Raw genomic sequence first — 20426 nt, forward strand, 5'->3', positions numbered from 1 at the left:
TTCAGGCACACGCTGGCTGAGAACAGCTTCTTGTGTGATCTCGCTCAGGATCCAGGTCAAACACATCTTCAGGCGGGACTCTAGAAACCCAAAGCTTTCCAGATCCAAATGATATGGGGCAGGTCCTTCCTGCCCCTCTGCCCAGTGAGATCTTCTTTATCCTTCACAGATCAGACAGGGCGCCTCCTCCTGGAAGCCTGCTCCGATCCCCCAGCCCGCAGGGGTCTGTTGCCTCCCTGTCTGTACCTCTCTCACTGGTGCTCAGTCCTGAGCCCCCCTGGCCTGCTTGGGTCTTAGGTCCCTAGTGTACAACCCTCAGCACTGACTCTGATTAAATCTCTAAACCTTTAGGGGCTAGGGTCCAAATCCCCCTACCCACAAGTCAGACTTTGTAAGGGGCAGTGTTATAAGGGGAATGAACGTGAGCTTTGGCACCAAATGCTGCCGGGTTCAGACCCTGGTTCGGACATTTGTGTGTGGCATTGGGCAAGTCACTTACCCTCTCCATACTCTTTCTTTATCTCTAGATTGGAGGTGATGATAAAAATATGTACCTTTCACGGTCGTGTTGATTGAAGAAGGCTTAGAGGTGCAATGACCGACATGTTACAGGCACTTGATAAATGGTAGCTGGTTTTGATTGTTATTATAAACGCTGGCTTGCCTGCTTGATTGATTTGGTTATTAGAACAGGACACAAATAAAAACAAAAATTCAAGTCACACTCAAGAAATTAGTTTGGAGGACTTCTAGAGCCAGGTTTCTACAGTGCAATTCTCTAAGTCCAAGGCCCCCTCTCTCCTTCCAAAGGCTCCAGCCCCACCTCTTCTCTGATCCTCTCATAGAAACACCCCCTCCTCCTCTTTAGCTGGTGAGCTAAAGGGCATGACCCATCTCCCTATAGTGAGAGCAGGGAGGCAGGTAGAGTACCTGAGGCTAGTGACGTTCTCATGTTACAGTTGAATTAACCTAGGCTGGAGATGAGAAGTGCTGCCTTTGCCAGAAGGCTACTTGGACGTACCTGGGCTCTAGAAACTTCCACAGAGGGCACAGGCCCAGGGGAGGCTGTGGTGAGCCTCATGTCCTCTAGAATGGGGACCACACCTGAAAAGGTTTCACTTGCCCTGCATTCTGGCTCTTTAACCTCCTTCTTCCACTTGCAAGCTCCTCTTTCCCCCTTTTCCTCCTCCGCCACTAGTTCTTGGCTCTATATTTTTTCTATCACCTTCATACCAGAGGTTCATATTTTGCGTCAAGCCTCTCCTAGCTGTCGAGCGGTTTGGTTTTGTGTTTGTGTGTGTGTGTGTGTGTGTGTGTGTGTAATTTTCTTTCCTGAGCGTGTTATTCTTGGAGAAGGAGTGCCCTGGCTTGGGCGATGGGAGGGATGGAAGGGAGGGGATGGAGGGCCTGGGTGCAAAGGTGGGGGCTGGACATGGCATCCCCTCTGGAACACTGCTGTCTGCGGGCCCACCAGGCATGGGGATCTTAGGGTCACCAGGGAAGCTTCCAGAGTGTAGGCAGGATGGGGGCACTTCTTCCCAAAGAGTTAATAAAAACAGCAAACCACAGCCCCCCTTCCCCTGCTACCTCCTGCCAGGAAAAACAGCCCCGAGCTATGTGGTTACATCTGTTCCTCCAGGAATGGTACAAAGACTCCAAACCATGCCATGGTGAGAAGTCGCTGCTGGACAGACGAGCCTTCAAGTCCAGGGTCACCCAGGCCTGTCACCCCCTCCCCACTGCCAGATCCACTTTGTGCTTTCTCATGGTCATGACGCTGGTTATAAGATTTCCCCTGTCCATCCAATGACAAGATGAGGAAAGAGAAGCCCAGAGAGCTGGTGGGGCCTCCCGGAGTCACACAGCTGTGGTTTCTGACCCCCAGGCCCAAGCAGACCAGCTCCAAAAGCATGGGAAGCAGGACATTTAGCACAGGGTTGGCGCTGTCCACCCTTCAGAGGGCTCGGGTGAGACAAGGATCACCTACACCCCATCCAACGGGTTCCAGCTCCTCTATTTAAGAAGGTAGGGATAAGTCTAAGGAATTGTGGGAATTTTTCCTGAAAAACATTTTTGTCTTTATAAGAATAAGCCCTTGGCAAGCAAGAAAACTTGCGTGAAAGAACTAATTTCCTGAGGTTTTAATGATTTGGGCTTTTAATCGTTGATGGGGCATTTCATTCACGAACAGTCTTTTCAGGTGAGAAGGTTCCTCTGAGTGTCAGAACCCTGCTACCATTAGGGTAGCTTCGTGGGAATTAGAAAAAGGTGTCATTTCCTCGATACATCTACTTCTATCTATCAAACCAGTGTCGTAATATACTGATTTTGTCAGAAGACAGCATTTAATGCCATCTGCCAGAAATGATAGCTATCCCAAACCCATAATGTCTATGAAGTGAATATTGCCTCTGTGTTGCCTGTTGTATTATCTGTTATCTTCCTGGTTATCTATTATGTTATCTATTGCTGTATAACAAATTACTCTGAAACTGAGTAACTTAAAACAAGAATAAACTTTTACTATCTCCCGTGTCTATGAGTCAGGAATTCCGAAGCAGCTTTGCTAAGTGGTTCTGATTCAGTGTCTTTCATGAAGCTGCACTCAGGCTGTCAGCAGGGGTGCTGTCCTCTGAATGCCTGACTGGGACTGAATGACCCACTCTCCTGGTGGCTCACTCACACAGCTGGTAACTTGGACCTGCTCGGTCCCTTGCCACGTGGACCTTGCCAAAGAACTGTCCTGATGACATGGCAGCTGGCTTCCCCCAGAGTGAGTGAACCCAGAGAGAGCCGGGCGGACACAGCGATGTGTTGTCACTTTTTGTTACTTTAGCCATTCCGATAGGTGTGTGGTGATATCTTATTCCTCTTGGGTGGGTATTGCTGCATCTTTATCGCAGCTGTTATGTCCCTGTGAGCTCTGTTAGAGCAAGGGCCTGCTTGGTTTGCCTTCTGTGCAGGGCAGGGCACAGGAAGAAACCCAAAGTCTATTTAGAGAATGAATGCACGGCCTGTGGGGTCTCTGGCCCTTTTTAAGCAGGCAGGAAAGCAGCAAGGCCTTTGCTCTGGGAAACCTCTTGAATACCTTCCCCGGGCGAGATTTCTGGGGGAAGGCTAAGGCCCTCCACCACCCACAGAGGAGCAGGGATGAGGCGGGCAGAGCACCCAGCACCCTGACACCCCACCGGGTCCCTGGTGCCTCCAGGCCACTTGGGGCACATATTGTGGGCCTGGCACTTCTCCCTTCTCCCCTTCCACAGCCTCTGACTTCTCAGGGCAGAAACATCCCAAGGATAAGTATGTGGGGATCCCCAAAGCTCTTGCCACTGGGCCGTGGGTCTTCCAGACTTTGTTTTTCTTTTCTCCCCACTGTAATTGCAGCCGGGGAAGGGCCAGGCCTTTGCTAGGATTTATCCATGGGCCACAGCCAAGCTTTGCCCTGAGTAGCAGGGCCGTCACTGCCCTGCAATAAAAATTGAGGTGGCTTGTGGTCCAGGTTGAATCTGTTGACTTGGGTTGTGAATTCTGCTCCCTGAAGGGAGGGAGTGCCTGCTGTCCTCTGCGCCCCCCTCCCCGACCGCTGGCGGCTATGACCGGCCACACTTCGTGTCTTATGTCTAGATAACGCTGAGGTGTCTTAGAAGAGGCTTCTCCCCGTAGGGATATGTTTCCCGAAGAGTAACAGAATACAGACATGATGAATTAGCTAACAATGAGCTCGAATTTAATATTGAATATAAATATTTATAGGTCAAATGGCTCACAGATATACACATATAGGAGGACAGTATTGTCTAAAAAATCAAGAATTGCAAATGAAGGGAAACCTCACCAGCTAAGATGAAGCCAGAAATAGGTCAGAAAGCAGAACACCTGCCAAAAGGCTCCCATTCCCTTGCTGAAAATGGGCCACGAGATCGGTTTGAAGATTCCTAGAAGCTGTTATCTGTTTGCTAGGGCTGCGATAACAAAGTACCACAGACTGGAGCTTAAACAGCAGAGATTTATTTTCTCACAGTTCTAGAGGCTGGAAGTCCAAGATCAGGGTGTTGGCAGGGTCGGTTTCCTCTGAGGCCTCTCTCTTCGACTTGTAGGTGGCTGTCTTCCACCCTGTGTCCTCACGTGGTCTTCCGTCTGTGTGTCTGTGCCCTGCTCTCCTCTTGTAAGGGTACTGGTCATACTGGACGAGAGCCCTCTCATAGGACTCCATTTAAACCTTAATTCCCCTTTTAAAGAGCCTACGTCGAAATACAGGAACACTGACATACTGGGGGGTTAAGACTGCCACATGTGAAGTTGGGCTGGGGAACAACTCAGCTACCGTTAGAAGCCCTCTCCATTAGTACAGCCCACATCAATATCCAAAAGTAGCAAAATCTGAATCTGTTAGAGGAGTCAGAGGATTTGTGAAGTAAACCAAAGCATTCTCCCAGAGGGAGCCCTGAGTCATGAGAGAAAATTCCTCCTTTGGCGCTTGACCCACAGACGTTGTGTGAGTCCGTAGCGGCCACCATTCCCGTAGCATACAGAGCAATGGAGTTTCACATGGCTGTCCGTCCCCGCGTTCAGGAATTGCACATTCCCAAAGTGGAATTCAGGGAAATCGGGCCTGCGAGAAGATTCCACAGCCTTTGCTAAAAGGCAGACGCCAGCTGCCCAATGACAAGCCCAACTCCAAGGGCCTTTGGGGTCCCGGGAAGAGCCCAGTGGTTCACCGAGAAGCCCCAGCTTTTGAGCGGGGCTCTGAATTCCAGGTGAGATTGGGAAAAGCTGAGGAAGAGGGGCCGGGTTTCTAGCAGAGGGGGAGGGAGGGGAGCCCCAAGCAAAGGCAGGGGTGGGGTGGGCAAGCACGCCTACTGGCCTGGCCTCCCTGGGCCAGGGTCCCGGAGCTGGCATCCCCTCCTGGGGCCACGTCCTCTAACCCGGTCTCTCCTTGCGTGTGTCCCCACAGGGCTCTGGCTGAGAACATGGCCAATGGCATTGACGAGCTGATCGGCATTCCCTTCCCCAACCACAGCAGCGAGGTCCTGTGCAGCCTGAACGAGCAGCGGCATGACGGGCTGCTCTGCGACGTGCTCCTGGTGGTGCAAGAGCAGGAGTACCGCACCCACCGCTCCGTCCTGGCCGCCTGCAGCAAGTACTTCAAGAAGCTCTTCACAGCCGGCACCTTAGCCAGCCAGCCCTACGTCTACGAGATCGACTTCGTCCAGCCCGAGGCGCTGGCCGCCATCCTGGAGTTCGCCTACACCTCCACGCTCACCATCACGGCCTCCAACGTCAAGCACATCCTCAACGCCGCCAGGATGCTGGAGATCCAGTGCATCGTGAACGTGTGCCTCGAGATCATGGAGCCCGGGGGGGACGGGGAGGAGGAGGATGACAAAGAGGACGACGACGATGACGAAGATGACGACGATGAGGAGGACGAAGAGGAGGAGGAGGAGGAAGAGGAGGAGGAGGACGACGACACGGAGGACTTTGCTGATCAAGACAACTTGCCTGACCCCCAGGACATCAGCTGCCACCAAAGCCCTTCCAGGATGGACCACCTCTCGGAGGCCTGTTCAGACGCTCCCAGGGACTTCCCCGATTCCTTCCGGGCCGGCAGCCCTGGCCACCTGGGCGTGATCCGGGACTTCTCCATTGAATCTCTGCTGAGGGAGAACCTGTACCCCAAAGCCAACATCCCCGACAGGAGACCCTCCTTATCTCCGTTCGCCCCGGACTTCTTTCCACACCTCTGGTCGGGGGACTTCGGTGCCTTTGCCCAGCTGCCCGAGCAGCCCATGGACAGCGGGCCCCTAGACCTGGTCATCAAGAACCGCAAGATCAAGGAGGAGGAGAGGGGGGAGCTGCCCCCACCTCCGCCGCCGCCCTTCCCCAGCGACTTCTTCAAGGCCATGTTCCCGGACCTTCCCGGGGGGCCGCTGGGCCCCATCAAGGCAGAGAATGACTACGGTGCCTATCTCAACTTCCTGAGCGCCACCCACCTAGGGGGGCTCTTCCCGCCCTGGCCGCTGGTGGAGGAGCGCAAGCTGAAGCCCAAGGCCTCTCAGCAGTGCCCCATCTGCCACAAAGTCATCATGGGGGCCGGGAAGCTGCCACGGCACATGAGGACCCACACCGGGGAGAAGCCATACATGTGCAACATCTGCGAGGTCCGCTTCACCAGGTGCGAACGGAGGCCTGTGGGTGTGAGGGGCAGGGCGGGGAGGGCCGGGGGCCTCGGGGATGGAGAGAGACCCAGGTCAGGGGAGGTCCAGCTGGATCCTAGATGCACAGCAAGCTCATCGCCAGAACAGGTGCGAGGCATTAGCTGGTGCAGTGATTTTCGGATATTTTCCTATTTGTGCTATTAGGTAGAAGGCCAAGATGCCAAAGAGATCAGAGCGGAGCTGTTCTGGTTAAGGCAGAAGTGGGGAGGGGGGATCTCAGCACCCGCTGCAGATCCAGGAAAGCCGGTTTGAAGCTCCCCAATGGAGTGCAGCCCCTCCTTTATTTTATTTGGAGCTCAGACAGCATGCCAGGGCCTGTCTTGAATGGATTACATATACTACCGCCCCCGCCATGTCCTGGAAGTCAGGGAGGGCCATGGGCTTTGTCCACAGATAGGTGATCTGTCTCCCAGTGGCTAGTCAGCCACTCATAAGCCCAGCTGGGAAATGGCAGAGCTGGGACTTGAACCCCAGTGAGACCCCTGTAGGCCCTTTCAGTCCTATTTTGGGTCAGACCCAAAGGCTGGGCCTCCTTTTACGTTCTCCCCCTTGACTGTCCATGTTGGGAAGAGGGTTAGCTCTATGCCGTTATAAAAGTTGAACTTTGAAATCAATACACGATAAGCCTTTCGTCTTGCCCGGACTCCATCCCGTTCAGCACACGTGTGTTGTGTACCTTCTCTGCACAGCAACTCTTGTGGTCAAAACTGGTGGGATGATGTGGGGTCCGATTTGTCCAGTGCTAGGTTTTGCTGGGCCTCATTTGGGGGAGATCAGGTCTATTGGTGCCGATTGTGGTCACTGATGTGAGGCTGACCTTCCCAGCCGTGTCCACACTGCGGAAGGTTCTGGTGAGTGCCCTGCTTCAGGGCTTGGCCATTCCGGTGTGTCGGATGTGGTTTACCTGCCCTGGAACTGTGACTTCCTAGACCAGGTCCTTTCCCCACATTGCCGCCGTCCCCATCAGAGAACCCGCCTTGAGAAACTCACACTTATTCCAGTGGTGCTGCTGTCACCCCGTAGCCCCCTAGCAGTTCATCTTTGGGACTTGCTGGGGGCTCATTCTTTTGATTTGCCCCCGTGGGCCCAAAGCTTGGGTTTTTGAGGAGAGTGCAATGTTTGGCATCAGGTTGATTATCAAATCAGGGGCAGTGCTTTTGGGGGAAAAACAAGATGAGTTCTGCTAAGTAACGAGACGCACTCTCTTTGGCGGCTTGGAAACTCGATTTGAGGTTGCCAGAGAGGGCACAGGAATACGTTCAGCTGACAGTTGTGAAAACAGCTCTGCAGGGTCTTCCGGTGACCGCTTCGAAAGACAACGCGGATTGTTTCCAAGGTGGCCTTGGGTCCCCTCACAGCTGCTTCTGTGAAGGAAACCCCAGCAGAATCTCCCAGCTGCTCTGAGCTGACAGTGAAGGGAGAATTTCCGGGTGCAGAGGGGCAGGGCCCCCCATACCCCGGGTGTGTCCCCTTCCACCCAGCAACGCTGACCTCAGGTACTTGCTTCTCTTATCGCTGCAGAGAAGCTGGCCCCAAAGTCACCGAGATTCACCCCCTCTCGGGTGCCCCCCACTAATGGCCCTGCCGCTCTTATGTCACCTCCACCTCCCACCCTCCTCTTCTTCTGAATTCACCTTAGATCCACAGAACCCCTGTAAAGGCTTGACAAAAGCACAGGGATAACGGAAGATAAAACAGAGCCCAGTCCAAATTCAAGCACAGTTCATGCATCTGGAGCCAGTGCCTCTCCGCAGCCCCCTGGGAATGACTTCAAGACGTGGACACCCTTCACAGGCCTGATCCAGAAAAGCCAGCCCCTGAGTCCTGCCATCTGGGCTCCACCTCCTTTGCTTGTCCCCTGCGCAGATGGCTGACACTTGGGGACACCCCTCCCTCCAGGGGAGACCCTGGTCTGTGGCTTCAAGGGGATGTGCTGCATCTCAGGGTACCTCAGAGCGAGCCTGCCCTGCCCCCCCACCAAGTCCCCATCTCCCTTCCGTTCCCCACTTCCCTCCGGGCCTTTCCCACACTCCGCTGCGAGGGCCATGGCGGTCTGTGTCCCTGCCTTCCCTAGGGAAAGCTTTAAACTCGGTCAGTCGAGACAGACTTCTCACCCTCTTGACACCAGCACATCCTGTGCGTGGGCCTCCTGGTTTGGGCCTCAATGCTGTGTTGTATAGGAGGGTCGCATTCCAGAACCCTCCCTCCCAGCACATTCCTGCTGATCACTCAGGGTGGCCTCTGTGCCTGCCGGCTCACCACCCCTCCAGGCCAGATCAGCTGTGGGGTGGCTTCCAGCCATCCAGCCCCCGGCCCTGCCCTCCCTGCGGTCTAGTCCTGTTCAGCAGAACGACAGCCACCTGGGCCCCCAGGCCTGTCTCCAGCTGACGCAGCTTCGTTCCCGCCTCCATCCACATCTCCCCTCACTTGGTGCCCACTGGGCACTGGCCCCCCTGAGACAGATCAGAACAGCTCTGGGGTCCCCCTCCCAGGAGCAGAGATACCCGGAGTGGGGAGAGGGTGGAGGAGAGTTTCTTGGCCTCCTCCCCTAGGGACTTTATTTCTCACTGTGGGCTGTGGCTGCCCGTGATGGACACCCCTCCCCATCACCTCTTCGGAATCACTGGTTCCTTGCTGCCCTCCTGTCGCCTCCCCGGAGCTGCCTGCAGGATTCTTTTCAGCCTTCCTAGAGCCTCAACCCTGGCCTGTCCAGGTCCGGGTGGCCTGTAGCACTCTATACAGCCAAGTCCTCTCGCAGCCTTTCCACGGGGACCCCCCCCCACCCCCGCTTTGTGGCTGACTTCCTGCCGCCACCATCCGTAACACTGCCCTCCTCAGCTGGAGGCATCTTCAGCAGCCACTTAGAGCAGCAGCTGCTGCCTCTTTGACTCGGAATCCCCAGACTCCCTTGCAATGCAAAGCCACTACCTGGGACTGGACCGCCCGCGAGGCTGAGGGACCCCTGACCTGCTGCCCTCACGTCCTCCTCGTGGACACTGTTTTCCTTTCTGGAGCCCGAGTCTTTGCTTAATTATAGCTGAGCTTCTGCTCTCCGGTCAGGCCTCCTTTCCTCTCTTCTTGATGTTGACCTCACTTCCCCTCCCTCCTGGGGGACGTTGGAGTGAGCCACCCTCCCCCTGCAAGGTGGCCCCGGCTCTGAGTTACGGCCTCTGATGCCAGCTCCCAGCATGTCCACGCCCCGCGGGCACATCATTCTCCGTGGCTCCAGCAGCACAACACGGCGGGGGGGCCTTGGGCGTCCTTCCAACAGAGCCCCTGAGGCCCCACTTACTGCTCTCGTTCTGTGGGTGTCCAAGAAGGGACTGCAGCCCCGCCATCATGTGTCTGTTCCTTGGTGTCGGGCATCTCACCTCCGAGCCAGCTCCAGATTTCAGCCAGTCCCACAGTTGTCCCACCACTGATCTTTCCAGCTATGAGACACCCCTGGAGCCCCAGGAAAGGCCTCAAAGGCTTCAACCAGACTGTGTATCTCTGGCCCCATGCTGTCCCCTCCTAGCTCTGGCCATCCCGTGATCACCTGGACTCCAAGTTCCTCTGTCTGTGCCTGAGTCTATGTGTCCACTCCCCTAGCCTGGTCCAAGGTCACCATTTTCTTCCTGAGGACGGCTGCGGTCTGTGCTGGCTGCAGAGACAGCTCGTGATGAAACTGGTCCTGTGGCTCTGACTTGGGAGAGAGAAACAGTTCCAGGACTTAGGGCATAGGTAGCCTGGACCAAGATTCCCCCAGACCCTCCTCGTCGGGAGTCCTTTACTTCTATTCCCAGAAAGTCTGGAAGCCTGGGCTAAAGGTCAGGACTACAGGGTTAGTGGGCCAGAGGTGGCCCCTAGGCTGGGCCTTGAAGAACGGGGAGCACGTGGGCCAGGGAGGACAAGAAGGTATTCATCCTCTCTGTGTGTAGAGGGACGCTGCTGCCCTTGGTGGGGCTTCTCCCTGCCCACCCACCTCGCAGGGCCCTCCCCCTCCTCGCTGCCCCAACCCCTGTCATCACCACCAAATAGGCCTGGCCTGGGCCTATGAAGGCCTCAGAAGACTCTTAATTGCTCCTGTCCTGCCACTTGGGTCCTTGAGTACAGGCCGCCTGTCGGGGGAGCCCCTAGAGCGCATGCTTGGGCAGTCTTCCCTCCTGGAGCCCCTGCATCCCATCCGCAGCCTGGCTCTCACAGGCCCTCCAGTCAGGTCTGGCGGACACGTGGTGAAGTCAAGAAGCTGCCACACGTGAGAAGAGACCAGCTCCTGAGACAACAGTGGTACCGTGGAGGAGAAGGATGGGCAACCCAAGCTCTGTACCCCGAGAAATCAATCTCTGAGGGGCCACGATTTCCCCAGTCTCCACTGAATCCCCTACCGACATCCCGTGAAGGCTGCAACTTTTAGCCCCCGGCCCCCGGCCCCCAGAGCAAGCCAAATGCTGATTGCTCCTTGGCGTCCCACAGTTCTCTCTCCAGACAAGGCCAGGAGCCTTGCAGCTGATGCTTTTTCTTCCCCCCTGTATTTTTTTCTTAGCTCCCCCACTCCTGGCAGCTCTGGGGACCTTATTAAGATAATGTAATATCATTAGCAGCGGCAGCAGGAAGATAATTTGTCTCAGACCATCAGGTTACCAAGAAGTCTGAGTGGATGGTGTTGGGAAAGCGTTATCCTCACTTGGGAGCCTCCACCGAGGCCCAGGACCCGGGGCCCTTTCCTTTCACTCAGGGGAATGATATCACCAGGACTGGCTCATCTTTCTTGACGATGAGCTCTCCGAGCTGGAAGGGGGAATACCAGTCAAGGCTTGCATGCATGTGACCTGGCCTGGGTCCCAGGTTCAGAGTAAAGGGATGAGACGGCAGACAAGGGGACAGGGCGAGGGAGGAGCACGTCAGGTTTGGACTGGGCAGTTCTGAGAAGTGGCCCCGCACCAGCGGGCCGCGGCCGTGACCACCCACTGTACAGTGAGGAGCACCGGGCAGAACTCCAAAGCATCTGCTGGGTTCTTATCCGAGCAGGTTCCGGTACCATCCGGGCCACATGCTGAACGAGTGCAGAGGGAGCAGGGCCGGCACGTGGTGACACAGAGGGCAGTGTCTCCCGGGGACTGCAGCCCCTTGGAAAGGGCACTGCCGTGGTGATCAGGAACCCCAGCTTGAGGGCTTGCATCTGCCTCTAACTAGCTGTGTGACTTTGGCCGAGTCACCTCCCCTCTCTGGGCCTCGGTTTCCCCATGTGTAACACGAGGGGGTTGGAGCAGGTGCTCCCTAAGTTCACGCCCAGATTTATGACCCCATATATTGCCCAAGATCAGGAAAGCTCTGGACACATGACAGCACTTCTCTTTGCCTCCTCTTCCTCACGAGAATGACGGAAGGGCCAATTTCACGGGCTTTACTGAAGCCCTTATAACCAACCACCTGCACAGTTAGGTCCTGACCCGCGCTCACGATTAGTACTGATTAGTACTGAACGGCCCTGAGCCTGGGCTCCTTTTTTGCAGCTCGCTGTCCATGAATTTGCTGCTTCCTGCATCATCTTGCTGTCCAGGCGCCTAACAAGACAGGGCCCCAGGAGCCAGGGACAGGGCGGTGGCTCTGCAGGCATGAGGGGCAGCTAAGGGAAACAGCACACGTGATGGCCCTGCCCTGGGAATAGCATGCATGGGAAATAAAGGCAGCAAAGACAGCCCCTGAACAGGTGTTCCCATCTGCCAGGAGCACCTGTGTGGTTGAATTGGGGCCACAAAGCGCAGACAGGGAGACTGGGCCCCCAGAGCTCGGGACTTGCTGGGAGGGCAATGCTGATACGTGTGGGGTCTTTAGGGGACAGAAGAGGATGAGGCTGACACATCGTCCTCTGTTGCTCCCTCCCTGCCCCTCAAGTGACCTGCCTCGGGCTGCAGCGTTCAAGTGCTCTGGAAGGTCAGGGCAAAGGATAAGACCTGGGTAGACAGAGAAGGGTTTATGAAAGACCGCACGTGAGTTTGACCACTGAAGAATCAGGGGGATTGGGAGTGGTAGACATTTCAGGCAGGGCAGTTTGCAAGGGTAAACTCAGAGAGGAAGGATGTGGGTGCAGGGAAGAGGAGGGCTCACGGCTGGGAAGGAAAGAGCGCACATGCCGGCATCTACGCTTGGACATCTGGTGGGAAACTAAGGGATGGAGCGTGGTGTCCAAACACGGGATACGCACAGAAGGGGAAGGAGCCAGGGCTTACCAGCATCCATCCCATAATATGGCAGGCTCTGAGCCAGGGGGCTGGTGGTCCAGCTCATGCCAACGGAGATTCAAAGATGCAAAGCTGACCAGAGCATGCATGGCCTGCTAGGGGAACAGTGTGTCCATGTGGTGTGTGGGTGCAGTACTGTGGGGAGGGGCGGGGGCTGGCAAAGGATATGGGGTGATTATTTTTTTCCAGCTTTATTGAGATATAGTTGACATATAACACTGTATAACTTTAAGGTGTACAACAGTGATGATTTGATATGCACATATATTGTGAAACGATTACCACAATCACATTAGTTAACACACCCATCACCTCACTTAGTTACCTTTTTTGTGTGTGTGGTGAGAACATCTAAGATCTACTCTCTTAGTAACTTTCAAATATATAATACAGTATCGTTCACTATAGTCACCAAGGGCCCCCAGATCTTATCCCTTTATAACTGGAAGGCGTGAGCTTGTAAGGAGACTTCAAAGCCATGCTAAGGGGTGAGTTAGCACAGAGGCCTTTGGACAGGGTTAGGGGGCTTGGAAGATTTTAAGGGGGCACCGGACCCCCAGTCCAAGGAAAATGACCAAGAGCTCAGCTGCTGAGAGTCAGACTGGAACATTCCAACTCACTCACGATGCCTCTGCCAGCAGATCAGATGCGTAAAGGAGCAAGGGTAGAAGAGCGGTAATACGTGAAGCCAGCCAGCCAGAAAGAGATTCAGTATGAGCCCATTACCCAGATGCAAACACTCTCAGAACACCAAAGGTCAAAATGGTGCAGCACAGCCTCCCATTTTAGAGGTCAGGAAACTGAGGCCCAGGGCAGCAAAGGACCTGGTCCGGTTCTTAGAGTGTGCCGAGCCCGGGCCCTGCTCTGCCAATGCACACGCGCGTTACATCTACATGGAAAGGTCATTACAGAAATAAGGAGGCTGTGTGACCTTAAGAAAGCCATTCCCTCCCTGGGAATGGGCTGGGTTAGATCAGTATTTTCAAGGTCCTGGGAAGCATACCTCTAGGGATGCAGGTTACTGGGCCCACTGATTCAGACGTGTTCTCAGTAAACTAAATGCTCTCTAAATTTTTTCCAGGACTAACTTATGAGGTTTGTCCACCCCCCTCCCCCGCTGCTCCCATGAAAAGTCTCCACTGGGGACAGTGGCTCCTGCCCAGGCTGAGCTGCTCCCAGAGCTTGGCCCAGTCTTCTGACCCCAGAGACGGAAGGCTGGCTGCAGATGTCCTGGTATGATTGTTTGGGCTGTACTTTCTGAGGCAGCCCCTACAGGCTTCAGGCTGGGAACACTCAGTATGAAAATCCTCAGAAGAGCTTGCAAACAAACCATGCCCAGATAGCCCTCCATGCCCCTCTGCCCCTCACCGGCTGGTACCTTTGGGAAAGCTGTTTGACTTCGCTGAGCCCCCAGCGATTCCTCAGTCCAAGTGAGGAAATTAATCCAGGTGTGTAGAATCGAGCTCATGCAAACGGAGATTCCTCGTCAATAGGAACTGATGTCTAGCCCTAGGTTCAACTCTGCATGGAGAGGTTAAATAACTTGCCTAAAGGTCACCCAGCAAGTTAGTGGAGGGTCTGAAGCTGGAGCAGGGGCTCCCACACTCCTACTGGGGGTCCCTTTCCTGCACTGTACCTTGCCTGTGAATAATGACTTTCCAGGGTCATGAAATGGTGTACTTGCCTGCTCACAGCAGGTGCTCAACGAGAGGAAATTGTAGTCACCTTCTCAGCACGTCTCCCACACTTGGGCCAGTCGCCTCTGAAGTGTGATTTACTTTAGGTGCCCTAACAAAAAGCTCAGGAGAAGCAGTGCATATTTAAAGAGGCCCTTGACATTTGAAGATTTACCATTTGCATTGTCCATTATTTTAAATATATGTAATAGTAATTTTTTAAAAATCTCCCTTATAAGGTTGTAGTGAGGATTGAATGAGATGATGTATTTAAAGCCCCACTGGTGACTCTCAGCTGACCCTCCACTAGGCCCTGGTGAGGATGAGTCCCTCAGCCAGTGAGTGAGCCTAGCCAACCACCTAGCATAGCCAACCACCTAGCATCAGTGTTTCATCAGAGCCTGAGCAAACGTGTGGAGTCCCGAGACGTATTCCCCAGGACTGTACAGCGTCACTCTAGGGCTACAAATAGCGCTCTGCACCCCACCCCTACGTCTTTACACAGGTCACAGTGCAGTGCTGAGGAAAGAGGCCTAGGCTGTTCTAGTCCCAGCTCTGCCATTACCCTTGCGGTGACCTTAGGGACTTCACCTCCCTGGTCCTAACCCTAACCCTCCCTGGGCCTCAGTTTGCCCACCAGCCAACTGAAGGATTAACCTAGGCCAGTGGTTCTCAGACCACCAGCAGCAGCAACACCCGGCAACATATTCAAAATGCAAACTCTCTGCTCTCTCCCCCGCAGACCTACTGACTCAGGCAGTCTGGGAGGGAGGCCCAGCACTCGGTGTTTCATCAGACCCTGATAATGGCTCATCAAGTTTGAGATCCACTAGCCAGGATGCTCAAAAATCCAATCACCTGGATGAAATGTGGGTTACAAAGACCATAAGAGCAACATGCTGGCGGCAGAAGGGCACTTGAGATGTCACAGCGGGGTACTTACTGTGCAGCCTGGGGGCAGCTGGTGGGCTGTGGGAAGGGCAGGGACGGGGATGGCGGTGTCTGGTGTGTGAAGGATACCAACTCTCCCTTCCTCTGCCCTGCCTACCCCACTCTCCACCCCCACCCCCCACGTGCCCTCCAGCCTTCCAGGGAGTACAGGTGGGGGAAACGGATCTGTCCTTTTGGTCCTTCTCCCCTGGTCCCTGCCAGTGTACTCATGAATGTCCTTTTCTCTCCTGCCCCACCCCTGGGGAACTAGCCGGAAAATGAGAGCCAGTGAGACCTCTAGCGGCCAGGGGAAACCAGGAGACCAGGACCCGCTCCTGCTGTGCTGGGGTTATGTTGAGTGTGGTTTAAATCTGGCCATTTTAGGGCGGATGCCTGGGCTCCACATCTGCTCCAACCTCAAAACCAAGCCAAAAATTACAGGCAGATGCTCCACCCAAGCCACACCTGCAGGGAGGAGGTGGAAGGCTGGACACAGCTCCCTGGCCTGCCCGGCCTGGTCAAGGAAGGCTGCAGAAGGATCCTGAGAGTTCTCGAAGCTCACCTGCCTCCACTTCTGCGTGGCTGAAAGGCTCCTTTAGCTGGTTTATGCAGCATTCAGTCTTTACAAAAACAGGCTTGAGACGTCTGTTTTCCTTTCAAGACCGCCAGGAGGTGTGTTGAATCTAGCTCAACACAACCCGAATTTCTCTCCCATCAGCTCTGGACAACGGGAATTGACGTCTCGTGCTAGGTTCGGCTCAGTGCAGAGAGGTTAAGTAACTCACCTAAGGTCACCCATCACGTTAGCAGTGGGTCTGCAGCTGGAGCAGAGGCTCCCACACCTGCTGATGGGAGCCGCAGCCCCACGTCATATCTTACCTCTGAATAATACTGCTTAAACCCTGAAAAGCTCTGCCCTAGCTTAGGCTGCATTCTTGTTGCACCTGGCTGTTTTGTAAACCCTGGAATTGTCTGCAGACAAAGAGGAGAGCCAAGGGCTGGGGCTAAGAAACCACAGTGCAGGAGTGACTTGAACAAGGTGTGCCTGATCCCTGTAGCCTCCCAGATTAGTGCTGAGGACTGACAGGTCTCAACAGCCCAGGGGCCGGGATGGGATCAGGGTGAACCTCGAGGAAAGACCCTGTTGCCTGGAGAGAGTGGAGCTGAAGGTGCAATCCAGTATGAGAAGTGGCTGCCCCACTGGAGGACTAATGAAAGATTGCTGACTTTCGGGGCCTCTGTCCCCAGCAAGTCTATTTTGCAGTCTATGAGACAGGCCCTGACAGAGCGGGCACTTCATTCTCCTGAGCTTATGCGTACCAGGTGTTCTGGAATGACAGCAGCCTCTCTGGGCCCAGCTGCTGATCCACTCTCTAATCCAGGGGAGGAGCCACACCTGTTTGGGGTGGCGCAGTAGTTGAAGGTAAATTCTAGCAGGGGTCCCATTCCCGAGGGTTGACACCACAGCAGTCGGGAGCCTTAGCGGGTTCTGGAGGAAGGGGAGCAGAGAGTGAGGAGTGGCTCCTGGGGTTCTGGGCAGGGACTGACTCTGGCTCTGCCTTGCAGGCAGGACAAGCTGAAGATCCACATGAGGAAGCACACGGGGGAGCGGCCCTACCTGTGCATCCACTGCAACGCCAAGTTCGTGCACAACTACGACCTCAAGAACCACATGCGCATCCACACGGGCGTGCGGCCCTACCAGTGCGAGTTCTGCTACAAGAGCTTCACGCGCTCCGACCACCTGCACCGCCACATCAAGCGCCAGAGCTGCCGCATGGCCCGGCCCCGGCGCGGCCGCAAGCCCGCCGCCTGGAGGGCCGCCAGCCTGCTCTTTGGGCCCGGCGGCCCGGCCCCGGAGAAGGCGGCCTTCGTGATGCCCCCCGCGCTGGGAGACGTGGGCGGCCACCTGGGCGGGGCCGCCGTGTGCCTCCCGGGCCCCAGCCCCGCCAAGCACTTCCTGGCGGCGCCCAAGGGCGCGCTGAGCCTGCAGGAGCTGGAGCGGCAGTTCGAGGAGACGCAGATGAAGCTGTTCGGGCGCGCGGAGCTCGAGGCCGAGCGGAACGCGGGGGGCCTCTTGGCCTTCGCGCTGGCCGAGAACGTGGCCGCCGCGCGTCCCTACTTCCCGCTGCCCGACCCGTGGGCCGCGGGCCTGGCCGGCCTCCCCGGGCTCGCCGGCCTCAACCACGTGGCCTCCATGTCTGAAGCCAACAACTAGGCTGAGCCTCATCACCCCCAGTCCTGCTTCCCTGCCCCCTCCCAGGCCCACCTGCCCCATCCAATGGGTCTGAACTTTTTATTTCAAAAGAAGAAAGGAAAAAAAATAGCAGCCGCAGTGGTATTTTCTGGGCCTCCTGAGGCAGCTGCCTCCCCTTTGCTGGGGTCTGAGATGGGCATCTCCTCCCAAAAGGCCTGGCCTCTCTCTGGCTGTCTCTCTGCTCTCACACAGAAACTCACAGGGGCCCATGCCAAAGAGGAGGCCCCAGGCCAGGTGTCCAGAAGCACTTTGGAGCTGTGTGGGGCTAGACGGAGGGAGCTGGCTTGGCCAGAGGCAGACCAGATGGAGCAGGGCTGAAGGTAGGGTCCTGAGATACACATCCTGAGCCCCGCCACTCTAAGGCAGAGTCCCTGCTGACACTGTTCTGATGGGTCATTTTTCCCATCTCCAGTGGCCCTGGGATCCTTAGGGGAAGTGACCTATAGGCAGGGAGAGGGTGTCCTGGGGTCCGGGCCCATTTTTCCCTCCCTGTCCTGTGACCGCGGACAGGTCAGCCGTCTGTACCCCAGTTTCACCCTGCTGTGAAAGGGGGCTGGAAATTTTGTTTCCCCCTCCCATCCACCCACCGACACACTCGAACATGCCCATCCCTCCCGAGAGAAGCCTTGAGAGAGCAGGGGTTTTGCAGTCTTAACGTCCCTGGTGACACTGTTTCACCGGACTTAGTTTTATCACCTCCACCTCTACGTTGGCACAGGTGAGAAATGTGGCCAAACTAGACAGGCTAACAGAGGAAGAGGGCTGGGGTGGGCTTGTCCACAGCCCCCAGGCAGCTTTGGGGAACTCTAAATCCTACCCTCCCCTCTGGGCAGGCCACTGTGCGCATCCGGGGGCTACCATCTCGCATTGTCCCCACCTCTGCGTGGTCCCTCCAATGCCATAAGGAGTCTTTCAGGACTCCGAGGGCCAACACGGAAGGAATGGGGTCCTCCTCTTAACACCTGGCAGCTGCCCCCTCCACCTGATTCCCGGAAACAGACAAAATGCCCAGTTACCCAGATGTATGTTTGCTTTTCAGTTGGGGGCTTCTCAGGACTTTGGCATCGCAGTGTTTGAACACCCTCAACCCCTCTGTGGTCCCCCAGGGAGGAAGCCAGCTGTCCAGTGTGGGAAGTCAGAGGCTTGGCTCCAATATGGGCTTGGAGGGCTCTGTGAGTGAGGGCTGTCCACGCATTCTCCCTGGCTCTCTGGTTTGTAGCCAGTCCTGAGAAAGAAGACAGCTCTGCTGGCCCAGTGCCTTCCAGATCTTCTCTCCCCTTTCCTGTCCTTCCCTCCCTTTTCTTGGTGAGTTTGCTTTTGTTTCTCAGTAGCCCAGAGAAGGGAGGAGAGTTCTCCTGTGCAGATGGCCCAGGGCTGGTGTCCCCAATCCAGAAGCTGTGGGCACAGAGACTTCGGCTCTTCCTATTGCCTTGGCTTCTTCCTGAGCAAACGCAAAAAAACAAAAAGGCCAGAGAAGACCACAGACTCTGTCACTCTCCCAGCTCCCCCGCGAAGAGACCCATGACTCCACACACCACCAGCTGCCCTTTCAGCCAGAGGGAACTGTTGCTGACACCCTCTCGTCCTCAGACGTCATCTGCTGGGCAGGTGCCTCTCACACTCCTGTCTCCATTTCTGACCCTCGCTTCTGGGACCCACCAGCCAACATGCCTGTGTTCCCCCCTCAGCCAAGGGAGTGGGGCTGACCCAAACTTTAAGAGAAAACGAGGAAAAACGAACAAATTAGAAACCAGTGGTGTTGGGGCTTTTGTTTTTATTTTGTAAAAGTAATGACTTCTCATAAACTCAATTTTGCAGACGACTGGTTAGTTCTTTTTGTTTTCTCTTGGCTGTGGTCTGGAGTTGTACATTGTAACATATCCAAAGATGTCGAGTACTGTATGATCAAGAGCTTGAAGCAAATGGGTCGTGGAGGTAGGGATGGTGGTGTTTGGTTTTGTTTCCCTTTTTTTTTTTGGGGGGGGGGGACATTTCAGTTTCCCTGTCTGTGGGAGAACTTTGGAATTTTTTTCTATTTATAACTTTTTTTTTATGTGATTGCTTTATGTAAAATGACACTCAACAAGGTTTGCCTTAGTGATTCAAGGGACAATCTTCCATAACTTTGGTCGCACGCTGCATCCCGCCGAGAAAAACTCTCAGCTAATTTTCTGGCCTATTTATTAAACAGTATTAATTGACTTGATTAAATGATATTGAGAGATGCACTTCTGTGAGAGGTGACAGCCACAAGACTATCTGTAGACATCCGTGGCTTAAGAGGTTGACAATTGGGTGTCACAAACTTATAAAAATGTTGAAGATGCCTTTATAAAAAACACAAATCTTTGACCCTTACTTAATAACGTGAGGGACAGCATTTTAAGTCAAAGAAAGCCACACTTACTGACTTCCCTGGTTCAGGTTGATTCCCTTTTGCATTGTCACTGCAGGTGACAGTGGGTGGTTGTGTGGTGGCGAGGTCAGATCGTCAGTGGTCCCCTGCATTGTGTGAGGCACTGCTTGATCATAAGCTTTTGGGTATCTATGACTCCAAGTGTGAGGTGTGTGTGTGTGTGTGTGTGTGTGTGTGTGTGTGTGTTTACACGTGCAGGTACAGCCTATTGTGTGTGAGCAAGTGAGAGTCGAAGGGTTGCTGACCGTTTTAACACATCAGTCCTACCAGTCCCCTGGCTTGGATTCCAGAACAGCCTCTGGCTGGCCCTGCTACCGTCTCGGCCTTCTTCCCTTTACTCCTTGGCACTGGAGTTGGACTTCTCTTGCTTGTTCACCTGATCCTTCCCAAACAGAATGCTAGGCCCTGAAGGAGGTAAGAAAATATACTGCTGTCATTGAATGGTGTCAGCTCTACTCAGAACCTGGAGCACAGACTCTCTGAGTAAAATTGGTCTTTGCACTGCGTTTTCTGTATCACCAAGGGTCAAGCCCAAGACACTTTTCTGTGATCAGATCCCCTTTCTCGCCATGGTAAGCATTCTTATAAACCCAGTGCAACATTTCTCAGTCCAGGCGAAAGACCAGATCTGGGCTCCAAGTCTGGACTCCAAGCCATGTGTCCTCAGGCTAATCACTTCCCTACCTCGGTCCTCCGTTGCCTCAT

The 20426-nt window shown here is 54.8% G+C and overlaps 1 protein-coding gene across 2 annotated transcripts in view; it reads left to right on the top strand.

The window, feature by feature from the left end:
* Positions 1-19521, top strand: part of ZBTB7C (zinc finger and BTB domain containing 7C) — a 97803-nt gene extending 78282 nt beyond the window's left edge. For both annotated transcript variants that reach the window (XM_032653948.1, XM_032653949.1), the window contains exons 2-3: positions 4955-6175; positions 16615-19521. In XM_032653948.1, coding sequence (XP_032509839.1) covers positions 4955-6175; positions 16615-17266 — 1873 coding nt within the window. In that variant the 3' untranslated portion in view covers positions 17267-19521. The remainder of the gene's footprint in view (positions 1-4954; positions 6176-16614) is intronic.
* Positions 19522-20426: the final 905 nt, after the last annotated feature.

The sequence above is a fragment of the Phocoena sinus genome, chromosome 14, assembly GCF_008692025.1.
Source record: "Phocoena sinus isolate mPhoSin1 chromosome 14, mPhoSin1.pri, whole genome shotgun sequence".
Taxonomy (NCBI): domain Eukaryota; kingdom Metazoa; phylum Chordata; class Mammalia; order Artiodactyla; family Phocoenidae; genus Phocoena; species Phocoena sinus.